The following is a 20,544-nucleotide window of genomic DNA, read 5'->3' as shown; positions in this document are numbered from 1 at the left end:
TGGGGGCATCAGAGAATAGGTCGCCTCGTTCCTCGTCATCGGCGGGCACTTGAAGCGCTACGTGATAATCCGGCAGCGTCCTGCTGTTGTTGTTATTGTTGCTATTTAGCCCCGCCTCCTCCTCTACCTCCACCTCCACATGTCCTTCATTTTCACCTGCTGCTTTTTCCGTCTGCCCGTCTGCAAATCCACCCTCCGTCTCTTTCACTTCGCTTTCCATGACGGAGTCATGGGTGTTCACTCCTGCTCCTTCCACGTCTTCGTTCTCCACGGGTTCTTGTAGTGCTTCCTCGTCGGTTTTCAACGACGGCTTGATTTCTTCTTTTTCTGCCTCTGCCGGCGGCCAAGACGGCTTCATCAACTTCAGCTCCTCCTCGATGGCGAAGGATTTCTTCGGCGAATCAGCCTGAGGTGGCCACACTACAGAAATCTTGCCCGCCGGCTTGGAGCTGGTGTCACAACTCTGATAAATCAACGTGCTCTGAGGAGCGGCGGGGTGTTGTTTGGAATCCTTGAACGACGACCTGACTTGAGTCTTTCCACCTGAATCCTTTTGGTTTTTGGTGCTCCATAGTTCTTTGTGTGTTTTTTGTCCAAAACCTTCATCGTAATTTCCTTTGGCCCGAAAAAGTTGCTTGTAGTGTGGCGTGCAGTACATCCGTCCATGGAGAGAGGCGTAGTTTCCGAGACTATCAAAAGAGCACAAACAAAGATATTAAAGATAGATAAATAGAAAAGTATTACACTGTTATTGGTTTGCATCCCCTGTCATCCTAGTACCCCCCGACCCCCTCCCCAGAGAGAAGTTGTACAGTCTAATGGCGTGTGGGACAAATTAGTTTTTTAGTCTATTAGTCCTGCACTTGGGATGAAGCAGTCTAGCACTGAACAGGCTCCTCTGGCTACTGATAACGCTATGCAGAGGGTGACTGGCATCATCCAGGATCCTCACTAGTTTTTCCACAGTCCTATTCTCTGCCACCGTCACCAATGACTCCAGTTCTATTCCAATCGTAGAACCAACCCACCTGATCAGTTTCTCCAGTCTGGAGCTATCCTTCTTAGATGTACTCCCCCCCCCCAGCACAGTACGATGTAAACCAGAACACAGGCAACCACAGACTGGTGGTACATCCACAAGAGTTTTTTACAGATGTTGAAGAAGCGCAGCCTCCTGAGGAAATACAGCCTGCTCTGTCCTTTCCAGTCCAGTTTATTGTCCACCCAAACCCCGAGGTACTTGGTCTGTCCCTCGACTCCCTCGATCACAATAGGTTGTGACCTTGGACTCGACCTCCCAAAGTCAATGACCAGCCCCTTGGTCTTTGACGGATTGAGTTGGGAGAGGTTCCTGCGGCACCAGACAGCAAAGTCCCTCAGCAGGCTCCGAAACTCCTCCTCTCTGCCGTCCCTGACGCACCCGACGATGGCTGTGTCATCCGCGTACTTCTGGATGTGACACAGCTCTGAGTTGTAGCTGAAGTCAGCGGTGTACAGGGTTAAGAGAAGAGGGGCCAGCACCGTTCCCTGCAGGTGCTCCGGTGCTGCTGATCACAGTGTCAGACGTGATGTCCTTCATTCTGACGTACTGTGGACTATCGGTGGGGTAGTTTGAAATCTAAGGAACCAAGCAGGGGTCCACTCGCATTCTGTCCAGCTTGTAAAGGTTCCATATGTAATAATGTGGCCACCAGAAATGGTATTGCAATCACGGTCAAAATTCTGTAGCCACCTCCCTCTCTCCCTGAAGGAGGTTGCCAGCTGGATGGACTGGGCTACTCTAACGAACTTCAAACTTCCACTGCCTCTTACTAGGGGTTGAGGTGCTGGGACCATAATAGCTAAATAGGCAAGTCTTTTGTCAATAATAAATCTCTAACCATCACATTTCACACAGAAATTAGGCTATTTTCAGGAAGAAGTATGTCTTGCCTGTGTACAATATCACAAAAATCACATGGTTATTGTCAGTACTATCAGAAAACAAAGACTAAAACCACCCACAACAAACTCTAGCAATGGTTATACTGGTGAAAATAAATAGAGCATGCTTAGCCGCCCAATGTACGCCCAAAACTAAAGAGATACGCGGAAGAATATAGATGGATGTATACCGTATCAATATCGTACATCACATATCTGACATATTTTCTGGACAACATGTCCAAAAAGACATACAAATCCTCTGTCAGAATAATCGAGGGTGAGTTATCATAAAACTTTGTTTTTCCATGAGTTCCTGGCGAGCAGACAAAAGCTGTCTTTGATCTTACCAAGCAAAAGGCTTGTAAAACTCCACTGTGTACGATGGGAAGCGACAGGGGGGGTTCGGTTACTTTGATCTACTGTAATCCACCGGAAGATCTTGTCTTGACCCGAGCTCTACAAAGCGGAGAGGAAGCAGGACCTGACACAAGCTCCAGGTATCTTCATTTGAACTGTTTTGTGACCAAAGGCGACGACTGTTTACGACTCCCTCTCCCCTTAGAAACAGCGGTTGCCATGTAATCATCCATCCATTCATTGGATGCTGGAGCCTATCTCAGCTGCATTCAGGCGGAAGGCGGGGTACACCCTGGACATGTCGCCACCTCATCACAGGGCCAACACAGATGGAAAGGTCTTGAGGTTGAGAACATTTTAGGTGGAGAAACCACTCATGATACTTAAATGATAAATGGGTTGTACTTGTATAGCGCTTTTCTACCTTCAAGGTACTCAAAGCGCTTTGACACTACTTCCACATTTACCCATTCAAACACACATTCACACACTGATGGAGGGAGCTGCCATGCAAGGCGCTAACCAGCACCCATCAGGAGCAAGGCTGAAGTGTCTTGCTCAAGGACACAACGGATGTGACGAGGTTGGTACTAGGTGGGGATTGAACTACGGACACTCGGGTTGCGCACGGCAAACTCTCCCACTGCGCCACGCCGTCTAACACTGTTACAAATATGCGCCACACTGTGAACCCACACCAAACAAGAATGACAAAGACATTTCGGGAGAACATCCGCACCGTAACACAACATAAACACAACAGAACAAATACCCAGAAACCCTTGCAGCACTAACTCTCCCAACCCCGCCCACCTCAACCTCTTCATGCTCTCTCAGGGGGATCATGTCCCAAATTGCAAATTCCAAGCTGCTGTTTTGACGCATGTTAAAAAAAATAATGCACTTTGTGACTTCAATAATAAATATGGCAGTGCCATGCAGGCATTTTTTTTTCCATAACTTGAGTTGATTTATTTTGGAAAACCCTGTTATATTGTTTAATGCATCCAGCGGGGCATCACAACAAAATTAGGCATAATAATGTGTTAATTCCACGAATGTATACATCGGTATCGGTTGATATCGGAATCAGTAATTAAAAGTTGGACAATATCGGGAGATCAGCAAAAAAGCCATTATCGGACATCTCTATTTAATATATATTTTCTTCTGGTCTTAATTTACCATAGCCATAGGTCATAAAAAAACACCAATAATTATTAATATCGAACAATATAAAACACTTATATCGTGATATGTTGTACTTCAAAGCAGCCACTGCTTGGAGGTTGCCTACAGCCACAGCTGGTAATAGCATGGTGAGGCACCAATCAAGTATACAAACGGGAAAAAAATGTAAAAAACTCAGGACATTGGGACGGACTGTAATGTGCTTCACAAAACGAACCGTACCAAAGTGAGCCAAACATGTTCAACGGCTCCAAGATGTGGACTTTGTAGAGGACACGGTGCATGACGACAGGAACGCTCACTCACTCACCTCAGTTTGCCTCTGCAGTGTTCGCAGCGGAAACAGCTTTTATGGAAGTTTTGCTTGTCTGCGATCAGAGATTCCATGGGGTACACCCTCGTCCGACACGCCCTGCACAGTTCGGCGTCTGGAACTCGAGTCTTCTATACACACACACGATAGACACACAATCAATTTACATGGGCATACATTAAATGCTACAAAGTAATAGCTGCGTTTTAAAAGGATACGTGCCCCGATCTGATATTGATATCAGATATCAACTAATGTGTAATCAGCAAATATAAAAAATTATTTCACACAGCAGGCTTGCATTTGAACTCGTTGATATCATCGTTGATACAAGCAGTCCTGCAGCCTGTTTGCTTGTGCAAACAGGGACAGCCAGTTAGTCCGCCAATAAACACACAAAAATAGTTTTTTTGCGTATTTTAGTTGAGTCGTTCACAAAAACATGCTACTAGCTGCTAAGCAGACAATAGCACACATGCTAGACTTACGTAATAAATGTCCCTAATTAAATATTAGTCAATATATAAAAAAACAAAACAATTATATTACTTACGTATCCAGTAACAAACGTGTCCGCATCATTCAAGGGACCAAAAATAGTTAGCACTCCACTTCAACTTAAAAAGTCAGTTTTCAGACAGTTAATAATAAAGAGGTTAGTGTTTTTTCATAACTACCGTTGTTCTCTGTTTGACTCATTTTCATACTTGCCAACCTTGAGACCGCTGAAATAGTGGGGGGGGGGGGTATATATTTTCAAGTATTTATATTTATATATTTATATATATGTTTCTGGGTTTGCTATGTCTCTGAAGGGGGTTAAGCAAAGTGATGACTTTTGAGGATTGCTAGTTACCCTCGCTGACCATGACGACTTTGACGTGGACTCCATCCATCCATCTCACATGTAACTAGGCTTTTTAGTGCGAGCTTGCCTAAACTTTATTGTGGGGCAGGTGCTTTAAAATTATTGTAATTGTGTTAAGAGATCTTTTGTAGAAGATCTGAAGGGGGATGGATAGAGATAGATATATTTTAAAATCCAAGTTATATTTTAGAATAGCTATATGTGGGCCACGCGTAGGCCTTGATAGTAGGAATGTAGCGGGAGGTCATAACACTCTTTTCTTATCTCAACTGTCCGAGGCAAGGAGGAGAAGAAAGGGGGCCGCTGAGAGGGAGTAAGAGGCGAGACTTGGGGAGTAGAATTCGATCAATTTGGGCAATGCGATTGAAAGGTTGTTGTATCAAAGATTGGTCTCCCATAGCTCTGGAATAAAATATCAAGATAATGTACTCTGTCTCAGGAAGACCGGGTCCAACGCAACAATCTCTGCTATGTTTTTGGACATTACTGCTTGCCGTAGTTTTGAAGCAGTGCATGATGGGAATCCAGCTGGAATAATCACACACTGAGAAATAGCTCCGTGCCTGCCTACTTTATGGGTTATAAATAAACCTATGGATAACTGAGACATGTATAATAGTCTCCTTTTCAGGTGAGAGAGGACGCAGTGCCTTTAAGGCACGCCCTCAATATTGTTGTCCGGGTGGAAATCGGGAGAAATTCCGAAGAATGGTTGCCCCGGGGGATTTTCGGGAGAGGCACTGAAATTCGGGAGTCTCTCGGGAAAGTCGGGAGGGTTGGCAAGTATGTTAATTTTTCTTGATCAAACCTTTTCTAACGTTCCTCACTTCAAAATAATACAAGAATGTACGATTCCTGATGATTTTGTGTTTGATCAATATCGCTACCGGCCAATACCCAAAGCTCCAAACATCAATTATGCAACGGAAGTTGCACTGGAACACCCTGACTAATAACGAACACAGATTCATCCCTCGCCTTTTCTTGCTTTATATTTTGTGGCTTCATTTCTTGTCTAATTTTTTTGTTTTTTTATTTATTTGTATTTTTTATCAAATGTTATGTACAAACCCCGTTTCCATATGAGTTGGGAAATTGTGTTAGATGTAAATATAAACGGAATACAATGATCTGCAAATCATTTTCAACCCATATTCAGTTGAATATGCTACAAAGACAAGATATTTGATGTTCAAACTCATAAACTTTATCTTTTTTTTTTGCAAATAATAATTAACTTAGAATTTCATGGCTGCAACACATGCAGAAGTAGTTGGGAAAGGGCATGTTCACCACTGTGTTACATCACCTTTTATTTTAACAACACTCAATAAATGTTTGGGAACTGAGGAAACTAATTGTTGAAGCTTTGAAGGTGTAATTCTTTCCCATTCTTGTTTTATGTAGAGCTTCAGTCGTTCAACAGTCCGGGATCTCCGCTGTCATATTTTATGCTTCATAATGCGCCACACATTTTCAGTGGGGGACAGGTCTGGACTGCAGGCAGGGCAGGATTGTACCCGCACTCTTATTTTATGAAGCCACGCTGTTGTAACACATGCTAAATGTGGCTTGGCATTGTCTTACTGAAATAAGCAGGGGTGTCCATGAAAAAGACGGCACTTAGATAGCAGCATATGTTGTTCCAAAACCTGTTTGTACCTTTCAGCATTAATGGTGCCTTCACAGACGTGTAAGTTACCCATGGCTTGGGCATTAATGCACCCCCATACCATCACAGATGCTGGCTTTTGAACTTTGCGTCTATAACAGTCTGGATGGTTCGCTTCCCCTTTGGTCCGGATGACACGAAAATGATTTGCAAATCATTGTATTCTGTTTATATTTATATCTAACACAATTTCCCAACTCATATGGAAACGGGGTTTGTAATACATAAGGTATTTGTCCTATTTTCTATTTTTATGCTGTGGTGAGTACAATAGATATTTATATGAGCGTCACGATAATTCTGGTGGAAAAGGCATTTAACGTCACTTACCTGGATGTTATATTAGCAAGGAAAACAACAGTATTCAAATGAACAACAAAGACATTGTTATCATAGTTGGATACAGTCCTTGGTCGATGAAAACATTTTGAGGTGTGAAAAATATTAATAGTTCAATATGTTAGCGTCTCTGCTAGAATCACACATGAGTTGCATGAAACATTAGGAGGTGAGAAAGTTGCTGAAAACAACACAATGAACATGGTTGGCATACCCAAAGGTTAATTCCTGTTTTCGTACCACACGATGCAATAAGAGGTCCCAAACCACAACACACCATCGTGCCAGTTTAGTGTCCTCATGCCGCGCTGCTCGCTTTACCCGTCACGACAGTCTCCTGCTGATGTGTGACAATCTGGGAACTTCTCTGCTCCGTGACGCTGAAGCCCACATTCTGGAAGGTTCCTTGGCCCTCGGCCCAAGACTGTTGGAAGTTTCTCAGCAGCTCCTCGGCAGAGGCTTCCGGTGGCACGGTAACAGTCGGAACCGTGCCTCTCACCACGTCGGCGTAGGATGGAGGGTTTCCGCGGGTCAGAGAGCTCCCAGAATGCACCTCACTCCTCATTATGTTTCCAAAGTCATCAACGCTGCAGAACCGCTCGGTGACGGAGGACATTTCCGCGTGAGGAAAGTCCGGTTCCCTTTTTTCAATTTGTTCCCGTAGATCTCGGGCTGCCTGAGAACTGTGCTCGCCACTTTCGAACACATTCTTTATCGCTTTGACGTTGAAGGTCGGCAGTTCTTCTGTTCGGGGTGTTTGCGGCTCGGCCTCTGCGTCTTCTGTGTCACTCCCAAGCCTTTCTGTGATGACAATCGGCTCCTTCCTGGTGTAGACTTTGGGCCGTGTGGATTCAAATCTATTCACCAGTTTAGTCAAATCCACTTTGGGAAGATCCTCTTTTGGTATGTCTGCAGTCAAAACCTGCACATTCTCCTCAGTGTCAGCTTCGAGGCGTTCAGGGATGTCAATCGGATCCTTTCTTAGGTACAACTTGCTGACTTCTGCTTTCCGGGCCTCCTCGAAGAAAGACTTTTTATCTTTGACCGTCATCATGGAGTCACCAGTTTCTGCCGTATCCACCAAGCCCTGCTCAGTCCTCACCGTGGGAGTGGCTTGTCCGACAGACGAAGAGAATTCGGTACTCACAAACACCTCCGATGTCACCATGGGAGGTGGTGGGGTGAGGTCGCCAGAATGCTTTGGGGAAGCGTCTTTCAGTTTCATCAGCTTTTCTGAGCGGCTCATTGTGGGAGAAGGTGTGGCCCTGAAGGCCGTTGTGGTTATGAACTGCTTACGAGGTGCGGGCGGCGGCGTCCCAACAGACCTGTACGGCTGCGGTGATGGGGTGCCTCTGAGCGGTGACTCTATCCTCCTGGATTCAATACTGATGAAGGTGGGCGAGGGGGTGCGAATGCTCGCCAGTGGGGAGTGTGCCCTCTGATCCGTTGCTTCACTCAGCTCCTGTTTTTTCCTCTCTTGAAAAGACTTTCTTTCTTCGGATGATCTCGTACTGATTTTTGACGTATTAGTCGTCACGCCACTAAACACCTTCTTCTCTGGTTTTGGAAGCACTGCCGGCGGCGCTTCCTTTACTTTTACCTCCACTGTCAACTTCTCTTCTAGAGTTGTGTACCTAACATGAACGATATTCTTCAAATAAACCAACAACTCTTTCAACTTTTTCTTATTTGACTGCTGGGCAATACCGCTCAAATTCTTTCTCTCCGCCGAGCCAAGCAGCCAATCAGGGAGATCACTTATAATCACGCTGACGGTGGTGGAGTCAATCTTGCTCGGCGTGCCCTCAAGCTCTTCGATTTGAGTGAGCAGCTTCTGCATTTCACGGCATTTGTCTGATTGTTGGACCTCCTCGGAATGAGCCTCCTTTTTGACGGACGTGTTCTTCAGTTCACTTTTGGACTTTTCCGATGCTCTCTGCATTTTGTTTGTTTCTGCCACTTGTTGCTGAGTTTGCTTTTGGTGCATATGTGTAGCTTCATGGCTCTGAGAGCTTTGTTGCACCACCCTCTCCGTCACAACTACTTCCTGTCGCCTTTGGACCTGCTCTGCCCTTGTGCTCTGCTGAACATGGGACACAGATGCTGCCGGAGATGCTATCTTCTCCTTCTTGGGCACTAAAACCGTGACTGCTGCTGGAAGATTTTCTTTGGCTTCATTCATTTGCACAAGTTTCTCACTCGTCAGCTGACTTTCTTGATTTTCCGTCGCTTTCACTTTCACTTTTGTTGCGGATGACCTCATCTGGGAGCTTTCTTGGGTCACTTTTACTTCACACCCCTGCAAATGGAGGACTTCTGTCACTGTCTCTTTTTGGCTCTGCATCTCTTTTTTCTCAGGCGGCATCTTAAAGGTTTTCACCTTGAAACTGGGAGTTACCTTTGGAATTTTTGTGGGTTGAGACGGAGGTATTTTGCCTTCTTTCGTGAACGACTCATTGAGGTTTTTGACATCCTGAGCCCTCGGTAAAGCTGCGGCCTGCCCTTGGACATTTATATTTTCCTTTGACGGCGCAGTCTGCATGACAGTACTGACCCTGGACTGCTTAATGAACTGCTGCTCTGTGACTGAAGAGGTGACAACATTAGAAGTTGACTGGACTTCTACTTTGGAGGGTTTCTGTTCAGAAATAGGCGGACCCTTAGGTGAAGGTGCTGCCTGATTTCTTATGGTGACTTTTGAGGAGAGTATTTTTTGCTGGTTCTCCAAAGAAATACCGGAAGACCCTGGGGCTACTTTCTTATTTACCACTGACATCAAGGGCTTGGTCTGAGGAATCTGAGATGCACTTTCATTGGTGGCCACATATTGTGCTTTTGTTTCCTCTTTGGAAATGTGTACTTGTCCTTTGGTTGCTTCTGTGGTCTCTCTTTTTTCAGTCTTACTTGATGCAGATAGCTGCAGACTGTCGATATTGGAGAGAATCTGTGCATTTACTGGAGGAATTGTGGGAGTTGTGACTGTACTTCTCTCAGTTTCCTCCTTCTCCATTGTCTGCTGACGGTATTTCTCCTCGGCGAGCATTAGGGGAGTTTTGAATTTGCGAGCGTAGGGCCTCGGTTTTGTCTCAGGAACAGGTTCAGGTGGTGGAGGCAACTTAATGGGGGGAATAAATGTTTTTTTGGGTGGTGGTGGGGTTTCTTTTTGTGTCAATTTAGCAGAAGCAAGGCTTTGTATTTTCGAGTCTGCCTCAATTTTCCGGCTTGTCCCTGGTATACTTTCTTGAACTTTGACCTCTGTGACAGTGGATGTTGTTACTTGGTCAAGGTGAAGCTGAGTAGGTCTTTGCAGATTTTTTTGCCATTTTGGTTTTGCCGGTACGGGCCTTGGTGCTTCTTCTTGTTTGGGCACTTTAAACAAAGGCTTACCAATGGGTTTCCCTGGATTCCCGGGCCGGGGTGGCGGGATTGTGCCAAGATCTTCCTGAGAAGGTGGTGGAGGAAGAAAATCTGGTCCAGTCCAAGAGGGAGGGGGAGGAGGAGGAAAAAATTCCGGCTCTGATTTGACACATTCAACAGGTGGTGGTGGCGGCGGCGGCGGGAGTTCACTCTCCAGCGTCACGGTGGAAGGATGAGACATCGGAGGTGCTGGGTTTTCCAGGATTGGAGATGGCGGGGGAGGGAGGGAAAACTCAGACTCTGAGGACGGAGGTGGAGATGCGGGAGGTGGAGGGAAGTGAATTTCTGGTTTCCCCTTTTTGTTTACTCCCCGCGTCATCATGTCAAGGTTACGAGAGTCAGTCTTCATGTTTTTAATGCCTTGCTTTTGTGTATGAGTCTTATCTTGGATGACATTTTTAGACGTGGAGCTTTGCTCAGATATTGTGACATTTTGTTTGTGTGAGACAGTCTTCTGCACGACTGTCGTCTGTACCTGTTTGACTGATTTCATGTTGCATATTTGCTTGTTTGATATATTTGTCTGCGATGAATCGTGTGCCTCTTTAATTGTATTCACATCAGTGGATTTTGTTTTTGCCTGCGCATAATTAGCCTTTTGTTCAGTCGTTATCATAATGGGCTTTTGGGATTGTGTTTTGTGTGGGAGCAGCACTTTGTGCCTCTCTTCTTTCATGCTCTTTGGTGGAGCGGCCCCAGCAGTATCTTGGGTTTTGGCTACAGAGGTCTCATTGGTAATCACCTGTGTTTTCACCAGTTTGCTTTCATTGTGCTTCTGTGACTCACAGCTCTGAGAAATATTTTTTACAGCGGCATCTGAACTGCCTGTTTTGCTCTCCCTCTTTTCTTCACGCGAGCCCTCATGCACCACTTGATTTACAGTTAATGGATTTTTTTGTGGAGCCTTTGCTTTCTTGAGAGAATGGATGCGTTTTGGCTTTGAATAATGTTTTTTTTGCATGAGACACTTTATCGCACCTTGAACGTCCCCTTTCACCACTTCCTCTTTTTCCACAATTGTTGTGTCTTGTTCGGCATACAGCGATTTTATGGATGTTTTCACATCTCCCTCGGTGCTCCCTCTGCGCTGCATCCTTGGGCTGGTCGTGGGCTCAAGGAGGAGCTGGATGGTACCTTTAACATCGCCTTGTTCACTCACTTGATGCTGATATAATTTTTTGTCACTGGATGCCTCGTGTAAACCTTGCATGGCGGTGTGAATGTCTCCTTTAACAATCTCCTCTCTTTCGACTTCCTTCACTGCTCGTTTGGCCTCCTCCAGGGACTTTAGCGTTCCTCTGATATCGCCTAGCACTAAATCTTCAACAGTCACTTCCGTTTTTACAGTTGCAGACTTCTCTAGTGACTCGAGAGCACCTCTAATGTCTCCCCGGATGATTTCTGGCTTTTCCATTTCTTTGGACTGATGCTGAGCCTTCTCCAAAGATTTCAAAGTTGTGGGTAAATCTCCTTTTACCACTTCCTCTTTCTCTAGCACCACTTTCTGATTGATAGCTTGAGTCAGCGAATCCAAGGCCGCACTAAGGTCCCCTTTAACGATGTCTTGATTGTCCAGGTTTCGGAAAGTAACACTGGGCTCTGTCATAAAGACTTGAACAATGCTGCATACATCACCGGGAACTATATCGTCCTTTGCCACTGTGCGACCTATCTCCTGTTGATTCTTCCTAAGCAAGATTTTAGTTTCCTCGATATCCCCACCAATGATATGCTCCTTTTCCACGACTTGCTCTGTTTCACCCGTATCACACTGAAGCTGCCTCAAATACTCCAAAGCTCCAGATTCTATGCATGTGGAGTAAAAGCTGACATTGCCCCGTTCTGTGTCTTCTACCCTTATCTTTTTCGAGTCCTCTGCGCCTGAGTTGGAGAGGAGGCGATGAAGCGTTTTGCTGACATTGCCTTGAATGATATCCTCTTTTTCCATGCCGGCTCGTTCCTCTTTATTCAATAAGGAATAGATTGTCATCCTCACATCTCCTTTCTCATCCTCCTGAATCAGAATACCACGCTTGGAAGAACTCTCATTTCTCAGCAGGCTATTTATGGCTTCCTGAATGTCGCCACGGAGGATTTCTTCTTTTTCGATTTGACTGCTCGTCTCTTGGTTGAACAGTTGCTCAACTGTGGTGTTGATGTTGCCCCGCTCTTCCTTGTCTATAGTTATCGCCCTCTCCGTGATCTCCCTGCGATTCAGGAGGTTCATCATGATGTTGCTCAGGTTGCCACGAATAATTTCTTCTTTTTGGATTTGCGGGGCCTCTTGGTTCATCAGCTTGTACTTGGCCATGCGGACATCACCAATTTCATCTGCCTCAATTAGGACCCCTTGTGAGTTGACCATTTTCTGACTGTACAGTTCCTCGAGTGTCTCTTTGACGCTTTTGCCCATGATGTCTCTTTTTTCCACACTGCTCTCATTGAATTCATGGAAAGGGGTCGTTTCAAAGAGCCATGTTGTTGTTTTTACATCACCCTGTGGGATTTCCTCCTTTTGGATTAGCAGAGTTGTGTCTTCTGTGTCTTTGATGCTATCAAGAGGCTGCTTCTCAAAAAGCCAAACAGACTGCTTGACATCCCCTTTCATAACTTCCTCTTTTGTCACTTTCTCCATACCGTCATACTCTTCTCCCTCGCTGCCAATTTCGTCAATTGCACGGGTTTCAAACATCCACGTAGCCGATCTGACGTCCCCCTTTTGGATTTCGCTCACGCTGACCGTTCTGATGTACTTTTGCGACATCTCATCACTCTCAAATCTATGCTTGCTTGTTTTCACATCACCTCCCTGGATGTCTGCAACTGTTTTCGACTTGATTTTTATTTCCTCTGAAATTTCATCAAGAGGTTGGGTTTCAAATCTCCATCTGGCAGAGCTGACGTCTCCTTTGTTGACGCCTTCTTCGGTAACAGATTTTATTACATAAATCTCCTCAGAGTCTCTGATAGAATCCAGAGGTTTAGTCTCAAACAGCCATCTGGCTCCCACCACGTCTCCTCTCATGATCTCCTCCTTGGTGACAGTGGTGACTTCATGGTAATGACCTTCTTTGTCGCGGATAGCATACAGTGGTTGAGTCTCAAACATCATGGTGTAGTTTTTAACATCTCCCTTCTCGACTTCCTCTCTAGTGATGCTTGTCAGTGTTGTCATTTCAGACTCTGTGGTTTTGTCTTTAATTTGATCCAGAGAGAATGTCTCAAAAATGAAGCGGCCTTTGTCAACGTTACCCCCCTGGACATCAGTGACGGTTTTCCTTTCCCTCTCTTCTTTGGACTCCTCATGGATGGCATCGATCGGGTGATTCTCAAACATCCAGGTGCAGTTGACGACATTGCCCTTCTGGATGTCTTCAGCCTGCTGCATCTTCAGCCGCTGCATTGTTTCCTCCGAGGTAGAGGTCATTATGTCCGATGAGCGGTTCTCAAAAATGTACTTCATTTTGGAAACATCACCCGACTGAATGTCGATTTCCGTGACCTTCCGGAAAGAGCCGCTGTCTTCGCCAGTGAGGTTTTCGAGGTTCTCTGTCTCAAAAAGGAAGCGGGCCAGCCGCACATCTTTTCCTTGGATGTCATCTTGTTTTACAGTACAGGTTTTCAAAACGGTCTCAGATTCTAACTCTGTATGGTCACGTATGTTGTCAAGACTCTGGGTCTCAAAGAGCCAAGTGCAGGTTTTCACATCACCTTTCTGCATTTCTTCAACATTCACATCGCTCTTCTCTACCTTTTCATACAAGGCATCCATCGGCTGTGTCTCGAACAGCCACCTGCAAGTCTTAACGTCACCTCTCTCGATTTCAGTCTTTTCTATAGTCTCCTTTTCTTCACTGTCAACATGTTTGATTGTATCAAGCTGCTGAGTTTCAAAGAGCCACTTGGCCGTCTTGACATCCCCTGACTCGATCTCTTGTTTAGAAATGCCTTTGATAAGCTGAAACTTGTTGATGCTCTCATCAAACTCATCGATAGGTCGTGTTTCAAACATCCATCTGCAACTATGCACGTCTCCCTTGACTATCTCCTCTCGCGTCACAGTCCTCACCTCGTGGTAGTGGCCAGAGCTGTCTTGCATGGCATACATAGGCGTGGATTCAAAGAGAACTCTGTTGGATTCCACTGAGCCGCTTGTGACGCCCTCAACTTGAATTTTCTGTGCCCCTTCACATTTACTTAAATCCATACACTCAAACTTTTCCTTATAATTTGTCACATCTCCTTTATCTAGAGCTTCAATATTCACAGTTCTCAAAATTTCTTTTTTCTCCTCTCTTATGCTCTCCAAAGGCTGGCTTTCAAACACCCACTTCTGATGTCTCACATCACCCTTTTCTTCTTCAGTTGCCACCCTTTTCTGGAGTTTCCCCACTTCCATCAGTTCCTTGAGATGTTCCATTGGCACAGTTTCAAACAGGTGTTTCGCTGATCGCACATCACCTCCTATAATCTCCTCAGACGGTACAGGTCTAGCATTGGCATTATCCTTCAGCATATCCATAGGCTGAGTTTCGAACACCAGGCAGTGTTTTCTCACATCAGCTCCAATTATCTCTTCCTTTTGCTTTCTGGAAATCTCCCACTCCTCGTCCTTGATGGTATCCAGATTCTTTGTCTCAAAAAGCCATCTCCCTTTGTTGACTCCGCCTTGAACATTGTCCTCCATGGAAATACCGCATATGAGCTTTACGTTTACAAGGTCTTTGTTAATTGTGTCTAGGGGTTGGGTTTCAAACATCCAGCGTGACGTCTTGACATCTCCTTTCTCTGTCTCCTCTCTGCGAATGGTGGTGATCTGCAGCATCTCTCCAGCATCCCCCCTAATGACACACATGGGCAGAGTCTCAAACCTGCGGGTGGTCATCTTCACATCCCCTTTTAACTCTTCCATCTCAGACTTCAGGCTGAGGAAGTGGCTTTCCTCAAAAGTTTCAGTTTTTCCCAGGGAATCAAGATGCTGGGTCTCGAAGAGATACCTGGCAGTTTTCACATCTCCTCCAGTAATGTCTTTGGTGATGACGGTCTCACCATTCTGTTCATCATCTTGGTAGATCTTATTTAGGTAGTCCAGAGGCTGCGTCTCAAAGAGCCAAGTAGCGGTACGGACGTCACCTTTTGCCAGATCAGTCACTTTTTGTGTCTGTTCGGAAAAATCCTCCGTCTCATTGCCCAGAGCATCAATGGGCTTAGTCTCAAACATCCATGTTGTGTATCTGACATCCTTACCGGCAATGATTTCCTGCTGTGCAATATTCTTATCCTCATTCTCATTTGGACTGTCATCTTTAATCGTATCCAGTGGCTTGTTTTCAAACATCCAGCGCCTGGATTCAACTTCTCCTTTAAGGATCTCGTCCCACTCCACGGATTCTCGGTCAGGACTCGTACTCCCGCTTGAACCCTCATTTTCAAACATAAAGCATGCCTGCTGAACGTCTCCCACCACCTCCTGATTTTCCAGAAAGCTTTGCTGTGCCTCGGTGAGTTGACTGTGGTAGTCTTCTTCCAGGTTCTTGCGGACTTCTGGATGAATGTGCTTGTAGAGGCGCTTCAGTTCAGCCATGCTCTTATGTTTAAAGTACTGCTCCCTGTTGACAGTGGTTTTATGTTGGGAGGCTTGGGAACTACTCTCAAGTTCTTGTTGTGGTACCTCCAGCAGATTCATCGGAGGAGGAGGAGGGAAATATTCTGTTGTTTCGTTAGCGGCTGATGAAACCGCAGATGATGCAGTGGTGTTTACAGATGAGGAGTATTTCTGGCTGGTCTTGGCTGAAGCTTCGGACAACTTGCTTACTGGAGTCCACTGAAACTGGTTAAAATCCATATCGACCTATGTTGTTTATAAGTAGGTATGGTAAAAGGAACAGTTAAAAAGGTTTGAAATGTAACTCCAGAAGATTAAAATGTCAACAGAAATTATTATACAGTGGTACCTCATCCTACACGTTTTTTGAGCTATGAGCTGCCTCTCGGCTTTTTGTTATGCTACAGGTTGCGAGCATTAATTAAAGCCGTTTTTCTTTTTCAACCCTGCCCTCCAACCATCTGAATGGTGAAAACGAGTGCAGAAGGAAGGCGCTGAGAAAAAGAGGCGGACGACACCCACTGAATCTGGGAAACAAAATAAATAAAATAATGTGTTCTACCGTGTAGCAACCATTCTGCATCACATGAAGCATGAGCTTCACATTTATCCATGAAAATATTTTTTAAAAAACTGCTGATGGTGTGCCTGACGTGTTTCAGTTTGGTCTGTATCCTGACTGTACAAACTGGGCAATTGAGCAATACACTTGATACAGAGACATATATCCATCCATCTATCCATTTCCTACCGTTTAATCTCTTCGGGGTCACGGGGGGCGCTGGTGCCTATCTCAGCTACAATCGGGCGAAAGGCGTAGTACACCCTGGACAAGTCGCCACTTAATCGCAGGGCCAACACATATGTAACGCTCATTTTTCGGTTCATCACTTAAAGACGTCTGTGTGCAACATAACCAACAATAACAATTCCCATTGGTACACGCCGGAGAAGCAGCTGGAAGTAGATACCATTGAACACAGGTGTCAAACTCAAGGCCTAAGGGCCACATGTATACGTTAATCAATTATTTTCTGGCTAAATGTATTAGTTTTTTTTACATTTTGACAGAAATAAATCACTACATATTGGTGGTGGGAATTTTTGGGTACGTCACAATTTGATTCGATTCCAATTCTTGGGGTTATTATTTGAATCAGTACATTCAGAATCAATTCTTGATTAAAAGGCAATTGTCGTATTATATCATTTGCTAAATAAATTATAATAAAACCTTTTAAAAACAGGTTGGAGGTTGCAAAAACTATAACTAAATTGTTGTTACAAAATTCATATAATGTTAATCAGTCTAGTAAAAGAAAATAGAGGAACTTTAAACCAATCCATTCTTTATAATATTCAAGATAGAAATGTTCAAAAGCAATTAAGACAAATACGATCGTTATTAAATACAGTATTAAAAAAGTAAACCAAAAGTGTCAGACTTGGTTTCTTTTGTCTTGTGAATTGCATCTTTTACTTTGAAAAGTAACTCCTCTCGTTTCGGATCAATAGCCCTTCCTCTTGTGTCATCAGTCTGACGTCATCCCTGACCCCTGATTGTTTCCACCTGTTTCCCATTACCCTCATGTGTCTTATAAGCCCACGCATCACCTTGTTCTGTGCCGGATTGTCTTGAGTTTTCGTGCCACTCTTGCGTCCATGTCCATGCCTTGCCTCGTCCCACGTTTATATTCCTTGATCCTGAATTCCTTCGTTGCTATTTTGAGTTTGACTTTTCTCCTTCTCTCAGAGTGATTTTTTGATATTTAGTTATTTCAGCCGAAGTGGTGAGTTATAATTTTTTTCCTACGATTCGTTCTTTTCCGTATAGCTCGGTTGGTAGAGCTATACCGCTATACCAACTTGAGGGTTGCAGCTTCGATCCCCGCTTCCGCCATCCTAGTCACTGCCGTTGTGTCCTTGGGCAAGACACTTTACCCACCTGCTCCCAGTGCCACCCACACTGGTTTAAATGTAAAAATTAGATATTGGGTTTTACTATGCAAAGCGCTTTGAGTCACTAGAGAAAAAGCGCTATATAAATATAATTCACTTCACTTCACTTCCTCAAATTTTTGAGTGATTTTTTTGTTAACCTTTATTAGATTAGAGTAAGTGTAGAATTTTTCATAGCCGTTTTGTGTTAATAAGTTTTATAGCAGATATGGCGCAAATTATAGTTTGTTTTTGTTTTTGTGTTTTCCTCCTTTCAGGAGTGATTCTCGGTTGTTCCTTTTTTTTTTTTGGAACCTTTTTCGCCAACAGTTTAGTTATTGTAGATATTGTATTACTACCCTTACTCTGGAGGTGAAAGAAAGCCGTCAAAATAAAAGCCTGATGAAGTATCCCTACTTCTCAGTCCAATCCTTTTGTCCAAGCCTGTCAAAAAACAACAGTTTCACTAATAGTAATAATAATAATAATAATAACAATATTACTTACAAAAGTATGCTTTAAGGTTTTTGATCCGAAAATTGATTATTTATCAAAAAAAAAATGTTTTAACCAATTCTCAAAAACGATGAAGTCCAATCGTTCTCTATATCTTAAAAACTTATACTACCTATGCATGCAAAAAAAATATTCCAAGCAGTTTTGGGGGTTTTTTTTTGGTTATCAAAAATAAATACATTAATATCACCCACGATTTCAAAGCAAGTTATCCATGTTGGTAAAAAAAATAACCAAGTACAATTGTCTATGCAAATTGTGTAATGAGGTTAATATACAGTTCTATTCATGAATATTTACACGCGGCCCTCTGAAGGCATGGTGGGTAGAGCAGCCGTGCCAGAAACTTCAGGGAAACCACGCTGCTGCCCTCTTGGCCTGGTTAAATAAAGGCTAAATAAAATTAAATGAACCGTGTCACAGGCATCAACATGTCTACTACAGGCATCAACATGTCTACTACAGGCATCAACATGTCTACTACAGGCATCAACATGTCTACTACAGGCATCAACATGTCAGCTACAAGCGTCGACATGTCTGAGGCTCAGCTCGCTCGCAGTTCTGGCTTGAGGTGAAGGCTAATTAGCTTTTAGCGTAACGTTAGCTCATTTTGCGGTGTGTGTGTGTGTGTGTGTGTTTTACAGACAGAAAAGCTTTGAATGGCAGGGTCCCTGCTATCACATGTTTATAAAAATATAAAATGTACATAATACAAATCAACTACAGGCTTCCCAAATGCTGTAATAAATTAAGCATGAGGAGTTGACTTGAAACTGTTTAATGTTGCACTTTTTATATGTGAAAGAAAAGTTTTGTCATTGTATTTAATCCGAGTAACAATTTGAGGCAGTTTAATGTGGATTAACCTGGGCAGAATTATTATAGTGTTCCCAATGTTAAAAGGATAAATCCATTGTTTACAAATTTGGTAAATAAATAACCCCGAAAAATTATATTTTGTTGTTTTCTAACTGTACTGAAAATTAACCGAACCGTGACCTCTAAACCGAGGTACGTACCGAACTGAAATTTTTGTGCACCGTTACACCCCTGGTGTCTCCCTTTGAGCTAAATTGAACTCTGTCTCTGCATGATTCCTTGCTTCTGGTCTGATCAGTGTTTGAACCTGACATTCATAAAACTACTGTAGTTGTTCAAAGTACAGAGACCTTTTTTTTAAAGAGGATTGTGGTTTGGATTGTACTGAAGTAAATAGATTTTTGTTCATTTCCAATGGGCGGGGCTCTGTTTTTGAGTTACGTAGGTAAAGGTACCACAGTATGTCAAAAAGCTTGTTCCCTATTTGAAAAAAGGATCAATGTAAATAATCTCATTGTCATTTCGCCTTTGGGTTCAAATCACAGTATCCTTGTATGCAATCCGCTTTTCACGACGTGTCGCCTCGGTTTCATAGTCGCGAGCCGTAAACCCCCCCGTCCGTCCGTCAATTATGACAAACAAATGACCTTGTTACCTTAATTTCATCGGCCAAATAAATAGAGGAGGCGCGCGGGCTTGACTTTTAGAACGTAGTTTGGATCTGTAACTAGAACACAGCTACATGTGTCTCCTCATGAGCTAAATTGAACTCTGTCTCTGCATGATTCCTTGCTTCTGGTCTGATTCATAGATGGTATCAGTGGTTGAACCTGACATTCATGAAACTACTGTAGTTGTTTGGAGTACAGGGACCTTTTTTTAAGAGGACTGTGGTTTGGATTGTATTGGAGTAAATAGATTTTGGTTAATTTCCAATGGATGGTGCTCTGTTTTTGAGTTACGTAGGTAAAGGTACCACTATATGTCGAAAAGCTTGTTCCCTAATTGAAAAAATTATCAATCTAATTAATCTCATTGTCATTTCGCCTTTGGGTTCAAATCAGAGTATCTTTGTTTGCAATCAGCTTTTCACGACGTCTCGCCTCGTTTTAATAGTCGCGAGCCGTAACCCCCCGTCCGTGTGTCCGTCAATTATGACAAACAAATGGCATTCTTACCTTAATATCATCGACCAAATAAATAGAGGAGGCGCGTGGGTTTGACTTTTAGAACGTAGTTTGGATCTGTAACTAGAACACAGCCACACGTGTCTCCTCATGAGCTAAATTGAACTCTGTCTCTGCATGATTCCTTGCTTCTGGTCTGATTCATAGATGGCGTCAGTGTTTGAACCTGACATTCATGAAACTACTGTAGTTGTTTGGAGTACAGAAACCTTTTTTAAGAGAACTGTAGTTTGGATTTTATTGGAGTAAATAGATTTTGGTTCATTTTCAATGGGCGGTGCTCTGTTTTTTGAGTTACGTAGGTAAAGGTACCACTGTATGTCAAAAAGCTTGCTCCTTAATTAAAAAAATAATCAATCTAATGAATTTCATTGTCATTTCGCCTTTGGGTTC

The 20,544-nt window shown here is 43.7% G+C and overlaps 1 protein-coding gene across 2 annotated transcripts in view; it reads right to left on the bottom strand.

Annotated features, from left to right (window-relative positions):
• Nucleotides 1-542: 542 nt before the first annotated feature.
• The window catches only part of LOC133544545 (xin actin-binding repeat-containing protein 2-like), a 201,368-nt gene continuing 181,366 nt past the window's right edge, over nt 543-20,544 (bottom strand). For both annotated transcript variants that reach the window (XM_061890003.1, XM_061890004.1), the window contains 3 exons: nt 6,988-15,934; nt 3,785-3,918; nt 543-689 (listed from right to left, as the gene is read on the bottom strand). In XM_061890003.1, the coding sequence (XP_061745987.1) occupies nt 3,824-3,918; nt 6,988-15,934 (9,042 nt within the window). In that variant the 3' untranslated portion in view covers nt 543-689; nt 3,785-3,823. The remainder of the gene's footprint in view (nt 690-3,784; nt 3,919-6,987; nt 15,935-20,544) is intronic.

Source organism: Nerophis ophidion, linkage group LG27 (assembly GCF_033978795.1).
Source record: "Nerophis ophidion isolate RoL-2023_Sa linkage group LG27, RoL_Noph_v1.0, whole genome shotgun sequence".
Taxonomy (NCBI): domain Eukaryota; kingdom Metazoa; phylum Chordata; class Actinopteri; order Syngnathiformes; family Syngnathidae; genus Nerophis; species Nerophis ophidion.
The sequence above is the reverse complement of the archived record's forward strand: the minus strand, read 5'-3'. Positions and strand labels throughout refer to the sequence as shown.